The sequence below is a fragment of the Drosophila albomicans genome, chromosome 3, assembly GCF_009650485.2.
Source record: "Drosophila albomicans strain 15112-1751.03 chromosome 3, ASM965048v2, whole genome shotgun sequence".
Classification (NCBI taxonomy): Eukaryota; Metazoa; Arthropoda; class Insecta; order Diptera; family Drosophilidae; genus Drosophila; species Drosophila albomicans.
Window position 1 is genome coordinate 54250552 of NC_047629.2, and position 19875 is coordinate 54270426.

Consider the following 19875-nt stretch of genomic DNA (forward strand, 5'->3'; position numbering starts at 1 on the left):
AGGGGCAGTGGGGGGCATTGGCAATGGCAACGCTGCAGGCGGTTCTGCAGCAAAAAAAAAACACACAGAAAGAGAGAGGAAAAGAATGCGACTGAGGCTGCATTTATTGCGCTCGTTGTATGTGTTATTTTTTTTTATTTCAGCATTTGGTTTTCAAAACATTGCACGTATAGAAAGTGGCTGCCGACGGCTGTCGACTGTCGGTTGTCGGTGGGCCTATCGAGTGGGCGGGGCAGGTCGAGTCATTGCGGTCGGGTCGTGGCTCGGCCTGCTTCAGCGTTCATTCACTCGCTGCAGACTCTCTCTATATCCAGGGATGTGTCTGAGCCAAGGTTTTGACTTTGCCTTTCTATTTGTTAATTAAGGCTGGTGCAAAGTGTACCAATGTGTATGTGTGTGTGTCTGTGTGTGTGTGAGTTCTATTTGTTTCACGCATTTAATTACGTTTTTAGCTTGGCCAACTGCCAACTGCCAGCAGGCAACTGGCTGCAAGCAAACTTTGCCAATTGGCAATAGTTGTTGGGGGAGCTTATTAAATTCTTAGTGGCCAGCCCTTTAATGACATTGACATTTGCATTTGACAGTCAAGCTGTGTGCCAATAGTTGTTGCCTTTTGTTTGCTGCAAACAAATAAAATGCAACAGCACAGCGATTGATTGGCTATCTTTCATTCATCCCATACCTCTTTGCCACCACAATCCCTGTTGATCCTGCTGCTGCTGTTTTCAATTGCTGGCGTCGCTTTGGCTTTGATGATGCCTGCTCTGACATTGTCGTCGTTTGGCATTTCATTTGATTTTTACTGCTTTTCACTCTCTGATTTTCGCTCTATCTCTCGCTCCTTCTCTCTCTCTGTCACAGTCTGCACTTCATTTGCAGTTTGTTGGCAGCTGCCACTAATTGTTTGAGTTACGTCTGTAATGATTTGCAAGTCAAAGTTGCCCCTTTGCGACTGTTGACTTCTGTTGTTGATTAAAAAATAGCTGCAACTCTTCTTTTTCTCATTCTCTTTCTCTTCACTTTTCTTCTTTTATTTTTATTAACATTGACTTTGGCTCTCCATTAGTTTTGCTCTGTTTGCAGTCCAATAAAAAAATCACAGCAGCAACGTTTTAGCCAAAAGTCTTCAGATTCAGCTGGCACTGCATTTTAATTAAAACTTGTGCAATATGTTGTCCACTGCATAACAAACTAAGCGCTTGTAGTACGCTTTCAACATACCCATTTCAAATAAATAAATATTTAAAGCACTTAAAACTCTATTTAATATTACTTGGAAAAAGTTTAGAAATATATTGCAAATATTTTCCCACTCAAGTTCTACTCTAATGCCGTCTTATATACCCATTCAAATACTCTGCAGATTTTAGAGAAATATTTAATAAATAACACAAACATCTGTAACAATTCAGCTTTGTTATGCAGAAGCTGCAGCCAAAAAACTGTCGCATGCAAAAATGGTTCTTGAGACTGTCAACTTAAAGCTCTTCACGAGCTGCTCATGAATTTTTGTCATGCTCTTCACATCCTGCTGCAATATTGTCCAGCAGTTTGGTGTGCAGAGTTTTGGCTGACCGCAAGCACAAATTGATTACAAGTATTTTGATGTGGCCAGTGCAGAAATGTTTTTTGCTTGCAGATGTGAACGAACGCCTGTGGCTTTAATTTAAAAGTTATTTGAGCAACACAATTTTGACACATAATGCCGTTGGGCATTATCCTGCAGTGGCAACAACTGGCAACAGGCAACTGGCAACCAGCAAAGTGGCAAGTGGTGTCGTGCAACCTAATTTGCCTGACAGCAACAGCAGCCAGTGACGAGCCTCCGCAGTGCTGCATAAATTTCGTTGCTAACGTCGGCTGTGTTGTTATTGCCGAGTTTTAAGTGGTTTACATTATTCGGTTTAAAGGTATATCAACTTGGTAAGTGTATTTATTTAATACACACGCAGCCAGCTCTGCTGCCACCCACACGCCCAGACAGCCAGACAAGCAGGCAAACAGCAAAGCAGTCACAGAGACAGACAGACAGACAGACAGTCTGGTTGTCAGGCAAACTGAGGCTCAGCCAAAAAGGAGCTGGAGCAGACGCCTTGGGGCGGAAATTAAATGATTGCGCGCACGAGGTAACGCAACACTCAAACGCTCATTTTACGCCATTTGCGAAAGTTTGTCTGCGGCATGTGGCAACAAGGCTCCGCTTGTGGCAGCCACTTGCCACTCAGAGAGTGCTGCCGCCTTCTCCTTCTTTCGGCATGTCTGCAACTGCAGCACTCCAAACACACACACACACACACACACACACACATACTCGCACACTCATATGCAGCAAAGTGTGTGTAATTTTGGTTTAAATAATAAAGCGTTGTAAGTTCAGCGTTAAGTGCGAGTGCAAAACTGGCAAATGCAAAATGGAAAGTTGCGAGCGAAAAGTGGAAAGTGGAAAGTGTAAAGTTGTTGCACAAACTACAGGCAGAAATTTTAATAAGCTTTTGGATTTACCTTTCACCTGCGAGAATAATTAACGCAAGTCTTTCAGAAATAGCTGAATCCCAAGCTAAGGCCTTTAAGCGATTAGTTGCATTTTCGTTGCTTAAAAATATATGACCACGAAATCGAATTAGTTTGCTATTGTAATTTGTGTGAGTTCTAAGCAACTTCAGTTCACACAAATTGAAATTCATAATTTGGCAAGTTTGTTGGCGCAACTTTTGCTGTTCACACTCTTATTTAAGTTGTAGCTAAAGTTTGTTTTTATTTTCTTTTTTGTCTAATTTTTTATTGAAATTAAGCCAACCACAAGCCACACCCCCACACTCCCACACACACACTCCCAGATGGGGGCTGGCACAACAATCAGCTAAAACTGCACACAAAAGCCGCGCCAAACTATTAGGTTTATATTGTTGCAAGCAAAGCGTTTTATGCCACAGTCCTGCCCCTTGATCCAGCTCATAGATTTCCACACACACACATAAGAACACACCCACACACACATTCACACTTGTGCTTAAAGTTTCGCATTGTCGTTTATGGTCGGGAGCAAGAGTCTCGGATGTGTGCAACTTTGTTACAATTTTGTCCTGGCATTGTTTCAATGCGCTCAAGTGTGGCAGTTAGCAGCCATGTCCATGGCTGAGTGTCTGCTTGTAGCTGTTGCTGTTGAGTCTGCGACTCCATTTTGAGCAGCTTCATTTTCATTTAACTACACTTGTTGTTTTAACAAGCGTCGCGCGGCTTTTTTGGGGCCACTTCATAAAGTGCAACAGCAATGAAAGGAAGTCTGGAGTCGGATAGTCGCCAAGTTTTTCGCACTTTCTGGGGAAATCAGTGTAATCAGAGGAAAGTGCAGCAACTAATGCATTCATAAGCCACAGCACAACTGCGATTTGCGGCTGTTGCAAAACTTAATTAAAATTGTAATTACTTTGCCTGCTGTTGCTGTTGCTCTAATGCCAATTGAAAAGTTGAGCATGCCTCCTCGGTCGCAAACTAATGATTCGCTTACAGAGAAGCTGTGCTTAATAATAAGATGCCACAAAGCCGCTCAGCCACATTACGCGGCGTATGCGTAACATTGTTTTGCTGTAATTAATGTCGATGCCAATAAGAAGCGAAGCAAAGCAAAACGAAACGGAACGAAACAAAACAAACGGAACAGACTTAATGCCAACTTGAGCGGTCGTAAAATCCTTTTGTTTTTCGCCATTCTTTGCCATAGAAAAGCGTTACGACCGCGCGCATTAAGTGCGCGTTGTATCTGATGTGGGGCTGAGCTTTCACTTTGTGGGCGTGGCACATGACATTGAAAGCAGCGTAAAAACTATGCTAAGCCTGACAGCTCGACATAAAGACATAAAGCAGGGCCTCAACTGACAGCCTTCATTACGGCTGAATAATGCAATGTTACGTATACGCCGTGGTGTTGTTGCCTTGTTGTGTCGAAAACAAATGAAGCCCACAGCCAAAGGATTTGGGTCAGCCTGCATATGAGATGCGCCTTGTTGAGTGTTTGCACACATCACTACACACACACACACACACACACACACACACACACACACACACACACACACAGACACATTCGTAGTTGCTCGTTAATGCCCCTGGCCGAAGCGTTTAAATATGTATGTAAAAAACAATTCTAAAATGCATATCGTATATCGCATTGCGCACACGATGCGTATGTTTTGTATATTAATTCATGATATTTTCTTTTTTGTGTGCTCTCTCTCTCTTTACATCTTTGCCACAGATTTATGATCGGACAATACATCACGGTGCATGGAGATGTAATTAGTCATGTTAACATAAGCCATGTCATGGTCGAGGATGGCGGAGAGTATTCCTGCATAGCCGAGAATCGTGCGGGTCGAGTGGAGCATGCGGCCCGCTTGAATATTTATGGTATGTGCCACATTCACCAACACACACACACACACACACACACACAGACTTACATACACACGCATAGAGAGAGACATTTCTATGCGAGTGTCTGTAGCTACTTTACACATGCACTTAAACGTTTTTCAGAACTCTCTCTTCTCAGTTTTTATATCTTTCTTTTTTGTTTTTTGTTTTTCGTTTTTGTTTTTTTGACTATGCGATTTTTTGCCTACTTTTGCTCGATTTTGTTTTACATCGCGTTTGCCATGTTTGCCACTCGTACCTTCTCCACCACACTTTGCGTCTGTCCTTGGCTATCGTTCCCTTTTCCTTTGCCTGTAGTTTGCTTTGCAGCTCTCAAAAGTGTTGTTCAAGGCTCACACAAAACGAGCTCCGCTCCCCGGAGGCGGGTGTGTGCTGAGCGCCTCTTCTACCTTGTTTTTGCAAGAAATCAAATATTTTTGTGTCGCCGGGCAAACAAAATGGCGTTGCCAGGCGCAGCACAACCCACCATTGCAAGGCAGCAGAAAATAAAAAAGAAAACGCGCCGTGTTTGTACTTAAAGTTTGCACTGAAAGTTAACAAATAACCAGCAAAGCAGAACTGATATACTCTACTCGAAAAAGTTGGTATATTATAAGAGGATTAAAATAGTTGATGTTGGAAATCTAGTTTCTGAAAAACAATATTGATCAAGCGAATGATTTTATTTCACTTTTAAGAAACTTAGTTACTCTTGTAAACACAGTAGTTGATCAAGCGCATTAATTTATTGTAATTTAGTTTATTCATTTTAATTTTTTTTTTTAAAGGATTGACTTCAGTTCTCATACGAAATCTGGCAAATTATTTTATTTACATTTTGAATAAATTTAAGATTTTTCTAGGACTTGGGAAAGTAGCCTCTAGATAGCCACTAATTCTTCTCGTTAGCTTTCTTTGCTTATTGTGTAAGCAGAATACAATAGTTGACTTACGAAATCTATGCTCTTTAAGCTATCAAGCGCATTTTATTTATGAAAAAATTAATTTTTCCCGGGATTGATTGAGAGATTTTTCTAATACTCTTCCTCATAGTTTGCTAAGCGAAGTTTTCATTTGTATCCAGCAAAAAAGAAGTAACGTAAAAGCGCTGCTTAAGCTTAAATCAGGCAGGCCGCGTTTTTGTTTTTGCTTGAATCATTTGCATTGTCGCTGATTACGCGACTTGGTAATGACGATGATTACAAAAATGTTGCCCTCCCCAGACACACAAGTCGACAGACAATGCGACAGACACGACGATGAAGTCGGAGACGGGCAGCGACACCAAAGAGCACAGCAGACAGCAGAGCACAGCACAGCATACAACACAGCACACGTATGACATGCTCAAAAATTATGCATATTCTGCAGGAATCCGCAACCAAGAGCAGCAAGCAGCCAACGAGAAGAACACGAGTAGTAAAGACTATGAGAGGAGTTGTTATATATTGCTGTTGTTGTCAACCGACATTTGCTGCATTATTTCCTTCCGCATTTCGCCAGGGGAGCAAGGCAAACGCAAAAGTGTTTTAGCGGCAGAGGTTGAGTGGCAACCAGCTGGCTGCCAGCATATATGCATATTATATTGTGAGCTGTGGCTGACGCTGTTGGGCTTGCCAACCATTTTATTTTGTTGTTTTACTTGCTTTGTTTGCCTTACATTTTAGCTGCATTATTAAATGAGCAACGTGAGCTGGAGAATCAGTTAAGCATCTCACATTTACATTGGCCAAACTCCACTTCTCTTCTTCTCTGATGTCTTTACCAGGTCTGCCCTACATACGGCTGATACCAAAGGTGACCGCGGTCTCGGGTGAGACATTGAATCTGAAATGCCCCGTGGCCGGCTATCCCATCGAGGAGATACACTGGGAGCGTGGCGGACGCGAGCTGCCCGATGATATACGTCAGCGTGTGCAGCCGGACGGCTCGTTGACCATCAGTCCGGTGCAGAAGCATACGGATTCCGGTGTCTACACGTGCTGGGCCCGTAACAAACAGGGTCACAGTGCTCGGCGCAGTGGCGAGGTGACGGTCATAGGTTAGTATATATTTTTTGTTCGCAGTCCCAACTCTCGGCCATTTGGCCAGTTTGCTTCACAGCATTTGACGGCGTCAAGGAGACGACAACAACAACAAGTGCAGCGACAACAAAATGAAGCCAAGTGAAAATTGCATTTTAATTATTAACAGCAAACTAAGTACATACTTTCGTACTCCTTGTATCGTATGGCGCTTCAAGTTTTTCATTTGCCTTTGCCGTCCTTTTGCTTTCGGTTTTTTGCTTTCGTTGGTGCTTTTAATTTCGGGGTGTATGTGTGTGTGTCTGAGTGCTCGGCATTTGCTTTTCCTGTAATTAAATATGCGCAATAATCTAAGCTTAAAAGTTTTGTAAATTAAAAAAAAATGCGAGCGCAAGTGTTTGCAGGAATTTCTCGGGCGCGAGTCAGCGAAAAAACCGAAAGCGCGACCCTTTTATATTATATCTTTTTTTTGCCTTCTTATACTTATATATATGTATTTCACTCATTTTACTTAATGAATTCGCGTGTTAATGAAGCGCGACGTTGATTAAATTTTCATAATTTGTTACCCTTTTTTTTTGCCGAGATTTTTCTGCGGATACCGCAATCGTTGCGCCAAAAAGTATGCTACGATTTTTTGTATTGTGTTCACGAAGGGTTTTCTTTTTGCTCGTAAGCGTTTTTGTTACTCATGTATTCGTTGACAACACCCACTTTGCAGTGCCGCCGCGTCTGAGTCCCTTTCAAACATCGATACTACAACTGAACATGGGCGATCGCGCCTCCCTCACCTGTTCGGTGGTCAAAGGCGACCTCCCGCTGACCATTAACTGGCGCAAAGACAGCCGACCCATCGATCCCACACAACACATGTCGGTGAAGCAGGTGGATCAGTATAATAGCATTCTGGTCATTGACAATCTGGGCAGCGATCACACCGGCAACTATTCGTGTGTGGTGCGAAACTCGGCGGCGGAGGTGGAGAACTCGCAGGCGCTTTTGGTCAATGGTAAAGAAACAAGTCGCGATACCTAACTAGACACATTTGACATACACAACATAGCATACTCAATATATTACAGTAATCGTATTTAGTTACCAGTAGTTGCGTTTTGTTTCGTATGCACTTTGTTCAATGTAATCAAAAAACCAAAAAAAAAAAACACAACAAAGAAAACACGCGACATGAACGAGAAATGGAATTTGATCTGTCTTGTTGTATTATACCAAAACAATGCAATAATAATATCCTTGTATACCTTATGTACATTATGTTATCAAAACGGCATTTAGTTACCTTTCTGACTCACTCACCATTTAACTTTTGGAATGTTTGTACTATTAAGTAAACTATTTGTACTATTTTTCGTAGAGTTTAACAAAAATCCTTTAACAAAACTGCGAAGGTTTAGTTGTACATACAATATCATAATTCAAATTTGAAAACAAAGGAAACAGCAAACAGCAAACAGCAGCTCAGCGTGGGAAAATGGTTCAACGAGGAGATCAAAGGAAAAGTCTGGTCAATTCAATTGCAGTGCCTAACCAAAACTTTGGATGCTTTCTTCCTATTTGCAGTACCGCCGATCATAGAACCGTTCGCCTTCCAGGATGGCCTGGCCGAGGGAATGCGAACGCGCACCGTTTGCGGTGTCTCGCGCGGTGATGCGCCACTGAAGCTCATCTGGCTCAAGGATGGCGAACCTCTGCCCGAGCTGCTGGGTGCCAATGTCACCATGCTCGATCAGTATAGCTCGCTGCTGAGCATTCCCTCGCTATCGGCCACGCATTCTGGCGAATACACGTGCGTGGCCAAGAATCCGGCAGCCGAGATCAAGTATACCGCTCTGTTGCAGGTCAAAGGTAGCGTACCAGGTTACAAATACACAGCAATCGAAACCAATAATGACATCACTTCACTTTTACACTTAATCACATACATAGAACACTAACCGATTAACTTAACTCTTTCACGATTGCCCCCTCAAAACAACAAATCAAATACAACTAATTTTTTGCTTTCTCGCTGATTGTACTTGTATTGAAGATAAAAAAGCGCTTCTTAATGGTTTTCAGTTTTTCAAGTTTTTACTTTATGTATCTCTTAATAAACTCAACTCTCTTTTGATGCTTGTAATCTGTTTTACAAGTCCCCTGCCCCCCTCTCTTGGGTCGTAACTGAACGTTGCGCAACTCTTTGCTTAGCAAAAATGGTGCTTTGATTTTGACGCTTTCTCACAAACCAAACCAAAGAAATATAAACCAAACTAAAAACAAAACCATAAATAAAACAAAAAACAAATGAAATTAGGAAATACGAAAAACGAAAAACGAAAATTGCCCTGCTTTAAACACCTGAAATGAAATTATTTATCTATACCCTTAAGTCGCTTTGGCACGCTGTGGGTTTTTTTGACAACAGTTTCACCACCAGGTAACCTTAATAACCGCACTGCTTTTTAAACGCTTCAAATATATATCGCTAAATTATACACACATATTACTAAGTATTAGTGATAAGTTATTTACTGATAAGTTGCCTATATAATTTAAGCTGCTTTTTAAATAGAACGATACGAAACTGTGTTGCTGTGCGTTTTCCCAAGTGAAATTAATTTCAAGTGTCTTCAATTCACACTGTTTATTCAGTCGTGAATTTTGCAGTCACTCTTTGCTTATTAAATAAATTGATTAAGAACATTCACGCTCAAGTGAAGAGCGAAAACTAAAACTAAATGCTTGCTTTCAATTTGGACTGCGCACAGAATAACCAATTAGCTGTAATTTTAATTTATACAATTGCTCAAACATAAATAAGGAAACATAAGCTGGCTTAAGATTAATTTGCTTACTCGCTTACTCCCATTTTATTTGCTATCTCAATTGCTGTTCATAGAATATAATGCAAATACATATATCTATATACATATTGTTTTTCCTTTTTGTTTTTGCCAATTTTTGACTTGCAGCTTCAAAGTTTAGCGCACAACGGCTGCTGTTTGCCCGCCTCCCCCTCAGCTAAAAGAAAACTAACTGAATGGCTAAACCCTAGCTATAAATGTGCTGTGCTTAATTAACACAAATCATAATAATAATAATAATAATAACATAAAATGACATAAATAAATAAGAAAATGCAGACATAATAATCCACACAGAAGATGCGCTGCATATGCTTCAATTTGGTTTTGGGTTCTAATTGCTTACACTCTGCCAATGTGTGTGTGTGTGCGAGTGTGTGTGTATGTGTTGCTATTTTTCTACACTTGTGTGAGTGGCATTTTTGTGGAGCTGAGAATGTGCATAAACATATTTTTTGCAGAGCCAAAACGAGAAATGAAATACCGAAATTACTAACAACAACAATAAATATAAAGCTTCGCAGTATTTGCTAATGTACTCGTAGTTGAGAATGATTGTAGCACATACTTGAGCACGTTGTGGCATGTTGTGGCAGCAAAGCAGCAAAGTATGCTTGCTACACCATTTTCTAGTTCCCATTTGCTTTGGCTTTTGCATCGTTTTTTCGCATGCTGCATTTGCAACTGTATATAAATTGCTTCCTCCTCCTTTTTTGCTGTCATCTGCATGCGCGTTAATGCTTGTTAAATATATTTTATAATTTCGTTTACTTATGATTTGCTTTGCTCTTGCTTTCTTTTGCTTTTGCTTTGAAGCGCATTTGTATTACGAAATTGTTTTCACTGCAATTTCGCCAAATTAAACTAAGTATATATAATACGAAACGCAAAGTGAGAACAGATTCGGGAACATGGCGTATACGCAATTTGGTTTGTCACATTTTTGTTAATGCCCAATTACCCAGGCTGCTGTTGTGTGCAAAGATTTTTTCCAACTAGTCGCTATTAATCAACAACGCGCTGTCGTATACCCAGAAACCCGCTTTATATGCAACATATACGAGAACCAATCCATATATTTAAAAAAAAATCATTAAACCGCAAATGCTTTTTAATTAATGCTGCTGTATTCATAGATGCAGCTGTTCATTTCAATTCTTATATGCATATCATCAGTTTGACATTTTTTTGTGTTCGTTTTTTAATTGTTCAAATTAATTATTGCCTGACAAACAAAAGGCTGGAAATTAAACGCAATGCCTAAATAAACAATTATTGGCCTCATAAATTATGATAGCAAAACGCCTTCTGCTGTGCAGTGGGGCGATTCGGATTGCAAAACTAATTATTAAATGCCTCTTTGGGGGCTTTGTTCTTTTAACATTAACATTTTCATGTGTTTGTTAATTTCCAACTGCGTGCTTAACCATTAAACTCATATAATCGTGCATATAAAATATTTATGTATATTTTATGTTGCGCATTTTTTCTGTTCTGTTTCTGTTTCTGTTTTGTTTTTCATTTTAAATGCAAATATTTTCCAATAACGCTTTCGGCATGCTTTTGTTATATTAATTTATGCGCCAAGCGAGAAGCAATCTTTTTTGTAAATTTGTTGTACAACAAAACAGCAAAACAGCAAACAGCGAGGCGCAGAGCGTGGGGCAAATATCAATAATAATAACTAATTTAAATATGACTATAAAAATCCTTGCACAACAACAAAAATCACAACTAATGAATTAATCTAATGGATTTACTCAAACCACAAAAAAGCCTAAAAATCCATTATAAAAGCATCAAATTCCAATTTTTGTTTGATTTTGACTAAGTTGCATAAGAAGTTTTTGTTAACATTTCTTTAAGCAAAACGAAAAAAAAAACCAAATACCAATGAATTTTTAAGCAAAATATGAAATACATAATTGTAAATTAGTTGAAAGTTTCTCTATATGCTATTAACCTTTCTACTACCTTTATTCTCGAAATCATTTGACTAGACACCAAAATATATATTTTGCCGTTTTTACTTTGCCAGAATTTTTCACTTTTCAACTCTCTCTCTCGCTCTACTCTGTATCTCTCTCTCTCTCTACTCAACATCATGAGTTTTCTGTATGTCTTAGAGGTTTATCATTTACATCATTTTTGTCCAATAGTTTACTGTCGCTCTAACCGAGTCTGTGTTTACATTGACTTACTTTGAAATATTACGTATACGTTCAATAGTGCCACCACGTTGGATTGTGGAGCCCGTCGATGCGAATGTGGAGCGCAATCGTCACATAATGCTGCACTGCCAGGCTCAGGGCGTGCCCACGCCCAGCATAGTGTGGAAGAAGGCAACGGGTAAGATTTACGAGTCGAGAATAATTGTTTGCACAGCATTTATTTGGTGCGCTCAACAGGCAGCAAATCTGGCGAATACGAAGAGGTGCGAGAGCGGCCTTTCACCAAGCTGCTGGGCAATGGCTCGATGCTGCTGCAACACGTGAAGGAGGATCGCGAGGGCTTCTATCTGTGTCAGGCCAACAATGGCATTGGCACGGGCATCGGAAAGGTCATACAGCTGAAAGTGAACTGTGAGTATTTCTGTTGCGATGCTGTCAAATGGATTGAAACGTGGCAATTTGCTTAATTGCAATGCTGATGATGTCGACGCCTCTTGGGAGGGCGATAATTAAAATGCAAGAAATTATTGTAATGCGCAAAATGTTGTTTGCAGCCTCGCCATACTTCTCATCCACTTCACGCTCGGTTACAGTCAAGAAGGGCGACACAGCGCTGCTGCAGTGCGCCGTCAGCGGCGACAAGCCGATTAACATTGTGTGGATGCGTTCGGGCAAAAACACATTGAATCCATCAACCAATTACAAGTGAGTGCAGCGAATCATTCCGTCAAAGAGCAGTGACAATTATTGGTATTTTCCCTCTAGAATATCTGTGAAGCAGGACGCAACTCCCGACGGCGTTTCAGCCGAGCTGCAAATACGCACCGTGGATGCCACCGACAGTGGCCCGTACTTCTGTCGTGCCACCAATCTCTATGGCAACGATCAACAGCTGGTGCAGCTGCAAGTGCAGGAGCCGCCACAACCTCCAAGTGTGCTCGAGGCAGCCATGATCAGCAGTCGCTCTGTGAATCTCAAGTGGCAACCTAAAGCGCTGAGCTCAGGCGATGTCTCCAAATACATTGTGGAGTATCGCGAGGCAGAAGGTGAGCACATTTTAAGCACTTAAATTACGAAATTCATTACAAATTGTTTACTCTCTTTTTAGCCACACTCTTCATCGATCAGTGGCAGCACATTGAAGTCAAGGATCCGCCTAGTTATAATGCGCTCATTGAGAACCTCAAGCCTGCTACTCGCTATGCCTTCCGAGTGATTGCCGAGGGTAATGCTGGACGCAGTGCGCCCAGTCAGGAGCTGATAGTGCGCACTGAGCCACAGCGTCCAGCTGGTCCACCGCTGAGTCTCTCAGCACGTCCGCTTTCTTCCACTGAGTTGCTTATTAGCTGGGTGGCGCCTTTACCCGAGTTGCGCCATGGCGACATCCAAGGCTACAATGTGGGCTACAGACTGGCAAGTTCTGGCAACACGGCGTACAACTACACCTCCGTTTCGGGTGATGGCGAGGGTGGCAACGGTGAATTGCTGCTAAGCGGACTCTCGAAATTCGCACGCTACAGTATCGTGGTGCAGGCCTTCAACCAAGTGGGTCCCGGACCGCTCTCAGAGCCAACAGCAGCACAGACCATGGAGGATGGTAAGTAGACAGTCGTTTCTCCTTATACAATCCTTAATCTCACCTTTCCTTGCAGTTCCAAGTCGCTCGCCGGAGGATGTGCGTTGTGCTGCGTTGACTTCGCAGTCGCTGCAGGTTTCGTGGCAGCCACCTCCAATTTACCACACCAATGGTTTGCTGCAGGGCTACAAGCTGATCTTTGAGCCCATCATCGATGACATTGTACCCAACAAGGACGAGGTGGAGTCCCGCAAGACCACAGCTTTGACCACAGTGCTCACTGGACTGCGCAAGTACACCAACTACAGCATCCAAGTACTCGCTCACACTCGCATGGGAGATGGCGTCCTCTCAAAGCCTCTTTACTGCCACACCGAGGAGGATGTGCCCGAGGCACCGTCGGACATCAAAGTAGTGGTTAGCTCTCCCCAATCGCTTTACGTCTCCTGGCTGCCACCCACAGAGCCGAATGGCGTCATCACCAAGTACAGTCTGTACACGAGAGTGGTGAATGGCCGCGAGGAGCTGAACAATGAGAAACGCAGTCTGCCCTCGCAGCAGGCGTATTACGAGGCCAAGAATCTGCATCCCCACATGGAGTATCAGTTCTGGGTGACGGCCTCGACCCGTGTGGGCGAGGGCAAGAGTTCGCGCGTTGCTTCGCAGATAACTACGAATCGCGTGCCTGCCAGAATCATTTCATTCGGCGGTGCTGTGGTGCGTCCTTGGCGCTCAACTGTCACGCTGCCCTGCACAGCGGTGGGCAAACCCAAACGCGAGTGGTTCAAGGCGGATGTGGCTCTGCGCCAAGGTGGATTGCACAACTCTCAGCTGCTGGATACGGGCGATTTGATCATCTCCAGCTTGCAACTAGCAGACAGTGGGAATTACAGTTGCCAGGTGGACAACGGCATTGGCACCGATCGCCTCACACACATGCTGCTCGTCCAGGTGCCGCCCTCGGCTCCCGTTTTGTATGTGACCAGCGCCACCTCGAGCAGCATTCTGATGCACTGGAAGTGCGGCTTCACTGGCAACGCACCCATCACAGGATACACGCTCTTCTATCGTCGTGCCACCGGCAACACGGATGAGATGCAGCTGTCCCGACATGCTTCTAGTCACGAACTGAAAGGTTTGGTCTGTGGCAGCACTTATCAGATCCATTTGAATGCCCACAACAAGGTGGGCAGCTCACCTGCCAGCATTATGCTGCATGTACGCACTCAGGGACAGGCTCCAGGATTACCTGCAACGAGTAGCTTACTGGCTCCGAATTCCACTTCGGTGCTGATTCGACTTCACACCTGGCCGGACAATGGCTGTCCTCTCATGTACTTTGTGCTGCAGTATCGCGCAGTGACCGACGATCCCGACAAGGAGTGGATACTGGGTGAGTAGCAGTTACACTTAGTGAATAGTAGAAAACAAATGCTTATGAATTCAAAATGAACAAGTCAGAATCAAGATGATGAACATTTACAAAGAGAGCAGAGAAAAATAAAGCATTTAGGCTCTTCAAGTTCGATAAAGAAAAAAACGGTCTATTAAGTTAACTTGAATTGAAGAGTGCGTAACAGGCACAGGACATTTTCAAATCTGTAAATTAAGTAAATAAAAGACAATAATATTAGGGAAAAGTTTTTAAATTTCTAAATTCTAATTTCTAATAAAGTTCATTGATTGCAAATAAATTCGAGCAGACAACATTATAAGTAGACTACTAAAAATAGAAGGGTCTCTTACAGTCAAAGCTTAAGCTTTGTTTTCAAACTTGTTTTAAATATTTCTGGGTTCGTTGAATGCTAATCAGATCAGCATCTAAATCTTAACTTATTATTATACTGAAATTTTGAATTTAAGCATATCTACTCAAAATTTAAATACCTAATGAGTTAGGTTCTTATATACAAAACATTCATTTATGAATGTTATTTTATTGATCGTAACAAATGTATTTTTTACGAACTAATTGCAACTCCCCTTTGCAGTTTCTAATGCCTTAAAACCTCAAAGACGTGTTGTCATTTCGAATCTGCAATCATCGACGCTTTATCAGCTACGCATGGAGGCGCATAATGTGGCGGGAGTATCGCCGGCAGAGTTTAGCTTTGTGACACTGACGAAGGATGGAGATCCTCCACCGCCGGAGATTGTGCAGCGTGGTCAGCGCGGTCCAAGCGTGTTCTATGGCAACATCAATCTGCTGATACCGACTATAGCAGCTGTCTCTGGCATGATATGCACCATTGCCTTGGTTATTATTTGCTATCGTCACAGTAAGTCATCGAAACTCTACATCAGATTGGAGACTAATTGCTGACTAATTGCTTGTTTGCTTAATTTCAATCAGAACAAAGCAATCACATACAAAAGGAATCTCTTGAGAACCGGGCCAACTCAGAGGCAGCGCAGCGTGAACGCTACTATGCCACCATCCACAAGGTTTCCATGCAGAACAATGACAAAATTCCGGGTAAGCTGTCGAAATATGGGAACACTCGATCAGTACAGCTCAAGTTAACGCTTCCGGCTCTGTTTTCTACTCCTTAGAAACCTCTGAGGACATTTCGCCATATGCCACCTTCCAATTGTCGGAGGCGGGCAACTTGTCGCAACCGCATCACGGCGGTCCGGCCAACACGCTGCTGCACTCGTTCATGTACCATGAGAGGGCTCTGGCCGAGGGCTGCTCGTCGCCACCACCAGCTGCGGTATTAAAACAACCAACAACAACAACAACAACCACCACCACCACCCATCATTACCACCACCATAACCAACGTCCACAAAAGACAATTCATAATTATTATCAGACCTCACCGTTTCATAATATCGTGCGTTTGTTTATTCATTTCTTTGATTTAGCTCTCTCTCTCTCTTTCTACTACAACCTCGACCCTCTCTTTCTCTTGCTCTTGCTCAAGGGAAGGGGGGACGTATATGTCCTACAATTAGTGTGTACTACATAAAATACTTACGTATTTAGAGACTCTTGTACTACGTGCTTTTTATGTTGTTTCTCTGCTCGTCTCTTACTTTCCACCTCTCTACCGCTCCCCCTTCCTCCTCAACCCCAACTAATTTCACTTATGTGCAATGCCATTATATGAGTATATCGTGAGCATTGAGCGAAGCGCTCTGCCTCGTGTCACACGTCAAACTTATGAGTTTTGTTCCTCTGTTTCATTTGAAAGCGTTTGCCATCCCAAAGCGCTTTTGTAGTCGCTAGTCGCATTATTTGCTTTGACTACATCCAATGCCAACTAATGTTCTCTGATCTGTTCTTCGCCCAGTCCAAGAATCGACGTCGCCACTCACGCAAAACCGAACCGGAGAGCGAGGAGTCCGAGTCGGATCAGGATCAACTGACTTCCAGCCGGACCGAGTCTTCCAATCAGCACGAGGGCAAAATCAAGCACAGTAAGTCGCAACCCGTAGACATCTTTCCCCTTAATGTGATGAGAGTATTCGACGCTTAAGGAGGTCAATCATGAAAAAGACAAAAGAGCATAACTATTATTGAATGCTAATGTCAACTATACGGAAATTTAATAGATAGCTTGACTATGATTAACTGTCCAGTAAAATAATTATATGATTGCCACTTGAATGAGAATTAGTTGACAAACGATTTCTTATCTCTCTTGATAAGTGCAAATATTCACGAGTGCCAATTGATTGATTGATATACAATAGTTTGTTTTAAACAAGAAGGCTTCAGTCGTAAGTGCTCGACTATAAAATACCCGCTGACTATTTTCAATAAAACCAAAACAGTGCGGAATTCTTATAAAAATATACCAAATTAGTAATAGAAAACACAAAAATATATCGAAGACTATATTTAGTATACTAATTCTTCAATAGATTCAATATACCAAAGAGTACATAATATGCCCGATTGTTAATCAAACCAATTAAAACCTGACATCAGCAGCCCGTTTTGCTACATAAAATTGTTTCTTTTGTCTGATCGCAATGTGTGTGTAATGAAAGGCAGGCTACTAAAACGTTGTATAAGGAACGGAGTATATGATTATGGATTGATTCACAATTGGCTGATGATTCATTTGTATACTTTCAATGATTGGCTTTAATGTTGATTAATAGTAATTATTGAAGAATGAAGTTAACTAGAATGTAGGGAATTGATATCGCGTCTAGTGATTGACCTTCTTACTGCGATCCTTCCAAAAAAAAAAAAAGAGTTTTGTAGATGTTTCCCCGCAATCGTTCGTAGTGCTCTCGGGCTATCAAATGGAGTAATCTGGTCGCTCTTTCTCTCTCTTTTTGCGCCATTTTTGTATATTGCAGACTCCGACTCTAGGCTAATACAGCATTTTCCAAATCACAACATATCAATAACATATCTGTAGTAGATCAACGCCTTACTTAAGCACAATTTGTAGTAAAATGCACTAAAATTAATGAACTTAAATAAAAGTAACGTACCAAAGATTCGACCAGCATCAAAAGAGCGTAAACCGAACTGACTAAGAGAAATCAAAATATATATTGAATTTGTTATATCAATGTTAAGTAGTTAAAGCCTAAGTTAGTCACATAAGTTTGTGTGTGTGTGTGTGTGTTTTTTGATCCCCCATTCCACATGTCAATTCTCTATTTGCCCGTATTTTCTTTCTTTCTTTCTCTCCAACAACAACTAAAAAAAACAAACCCAAATGAAATATTTTGTATATGCGACGATATGCAGGCATCATCTACCATGGAGCACAATCAAGCACATCCTCCGATCTGTCACCAATGTCCGAACAAAAATCATTGCCACGACGCGGTCGCTCCAGGTATCATCATCAGCAATATCAGTTTTCCACCAATACAACACCGCGTCATCACAATAGCAACAAAAGCAACAACAACATTACAACAAACACAAATACAAATACCACATCGAGTACAGCTAACTCGAGCAAAATTCTATCGCCACGCAACGGCAACGGCGCTGGCGTTGGCGTTGGCAATCTGAAATCGATCTCGAGCACATTCAAATCACAAGACTCCATACAATGCCACATACCCACATTGGTTAAATCGCCATCGATCAGCACACAACAACAGAAACAGTTTCACAAACAACAGCAACAGTTGAACAGTAGTAATAAATCTGGCCAGAGCCAGAACCTCAACCAGAACCCCAACCAGACCCATAGCAACAGCAGTAGTTTGAAGCAACAGCAGCCACTGTTGATCCAGCCAAAGCTGCATCAGCTCGAGCCGATGGCGATGGCGACCAATGGCCAGGAGCTGATGGGCTTGGATGGAGGCGTTAGTACCCTAGCATCTGTTGTGCCCGTCACTTGCATGCCACCCTCATCACAGTTTCGACCCATTCCACACAAGCATGACACCACAGCCAATCTTCACAATCACAATCACAACCATCAGCATTCGGGTGTCGGTGTCTCTGGCACCGCTCTCTTGAACCCCTCGACGGCTCTGCTCTCCTCCAAGTTCTTTACGGCACCAACTTTGCCGCTGCCCAAATAGGATACGGCCAATGGGGGGGGAAGTGAATACGGTATTGAGGGCGAGGCAATTGCTGCTGACATCAGCTTTGGCTATAATAGCGGCGAGATATCGTGCACCTATATGGATCCCATAGATCAGACATGAGACTTGGCCTACGGTGAGGTGTGTGGTCCAGAGGGTGCCCATTGAACCACCCCGCCACTCCACCACCTCATCACCACAACAACAACAACAACTACAACAATATTAAACAAGAACACAACAAACACCACTAAGTCTCTGTTACTCTCAAATGCTTGAGTGTGGTTGCTAGCTAGACAAACCAAAGTAAATCAAAAACAACTCCAACTCTGGATACTCTTCCTCTCCCAAAACAAAAAAACAAAACGCATGCAGAGCTGGCATCCTGCGCACGCTGCATCCGCTGCAGCTGCAGGCCGAGTGCACCGCTGGTGCCGCCTTCCACCACGGCGAACGCGATGCCGAGCACATAGAGCTGGCCGAGGTTGAGTGCGATGTGGACACAATCAAAAAGCTGAAGCTGGGACAGCGTTCATCGCTCTGGTCGCGTCCCAACTCGACCACATCTCAGTTGCAGCAGGAGCATCAACAGCAGCAGCAGCAGCAGCAGCAACAACAGCAGCAGCAGCAACAGCAACGTCAACAGCAGCAACCACCGCATAAGCGAGCACATTCAAAGTCACCGCAACCGCAACAGCAGCAGCCATTGCAACAACAACGCCCACAACAACATTCCCCAGCTCCAGGCCAGAAATTGCTTAGCGAGAAATCGGATTATTCGATATCAGTGTGAGACATTGGTAAGATCTGATCGAGTCAAGATCAGCACTTGGGATGAGGTCAGGTCAACAAACATTAAATTTAGAGTGCTACGAATCGAGTTGGGCAGGAAAAGTGAAGTGTGAATTGAATCCCAACCAAGCAAGAAAAGATAAAGCTGAGCCGTTCTATAGTAGTTATTGCAGTACCTTGATTTATGTAATGCCAACACTTGAACTATTATATATCCGTTAACCGTTATCCGTTGCCCGTTGCCCGTTATCCGTTGCCCGTTATCCGTTATCCACACCGTTATCCGCCTTCACTACAGCTTGACAAAACTCCCCATCAACACACTAAGAACAACTTTCGGACAATCAATATCAAAATTATTTGCACAACCATCCAAAAATAAAAAAAAAAAAACAAAACTTGAAAATGCAACACTTCTCATTTAACAACTCTCCATTCCCAGTCAAAGTCAAAGTATATAATGAAATAACATAAAATCCAAATACTAATCTAAAGCTCATATAACCGTATATACATACCTTTAT

At 42.4% G+C, this 19875-nt stretch overlaps 1 protein-coding gene across 11 annotated transcripts in view; it reads left to right on the forward strand.

Moving 5' to 3' along the window:
- The window catches only part of LOC117567566 (cell adhesion molecule Dscam2), a 30755-nt gene extending 11316 nt beyond the window's left edge, over positions 1-19439 (forward strand). For 2 of the 11 annotated variants that reach the window (XM_034247626.2, XM_052005509.1), the window contains exons 8-21: positions 4256-4407; positions 6182-6454; positions 8016-8300; positions 11528-11647; positions 11707-11880; positions 12024-12174; positions 12235-12515; positions 12578-13066; positions 13122-14438; positions 15037-15324; positions 15399-15521; positions 15599-15882; positions 16342-16468; positions 17763-19057. In XM_034247626.2, the coding sequence (XP_034103517.1) occupies positions 4256-4407; positions 6182-6454; positions 8016-8300; positions 11528-11647; positions 11707-11880; positions 12024-12174; positions 12235-12515; positions 12578-13066; positions 13122-14438; positions 15037-15324; positions 15399-15521; positions 15599-15882; positions 16342-16468; positions 17763-18556 (4858 nt within the window). In that variant the 3' untranslated portion in view covers positions 18557-19057. Of the gene's footprint in view, positions 1-4255; positions 4408-6181; positions 6455-7158; positions 7447-8015; positions 8301-11527; positions 11648-11706; positions 11881-12023; positions 12175-12234; positions 12516-12577; positions 13067-13121; positions 14439-15036; positions 15325-15398; positions 15522-15598; positions 15883-16341; positions 16469-17362; positions 17733-17762 lie in introns of those variants that run through there. The other 9 variants (XM_052005510.1, XM_034247632.2, XM_034247633.2 and 6 more) reach the window with 9 other exon arrangements.
- The last annotated feature ends 436 nt before the right edge of the window (positions 19440-19875 follow it).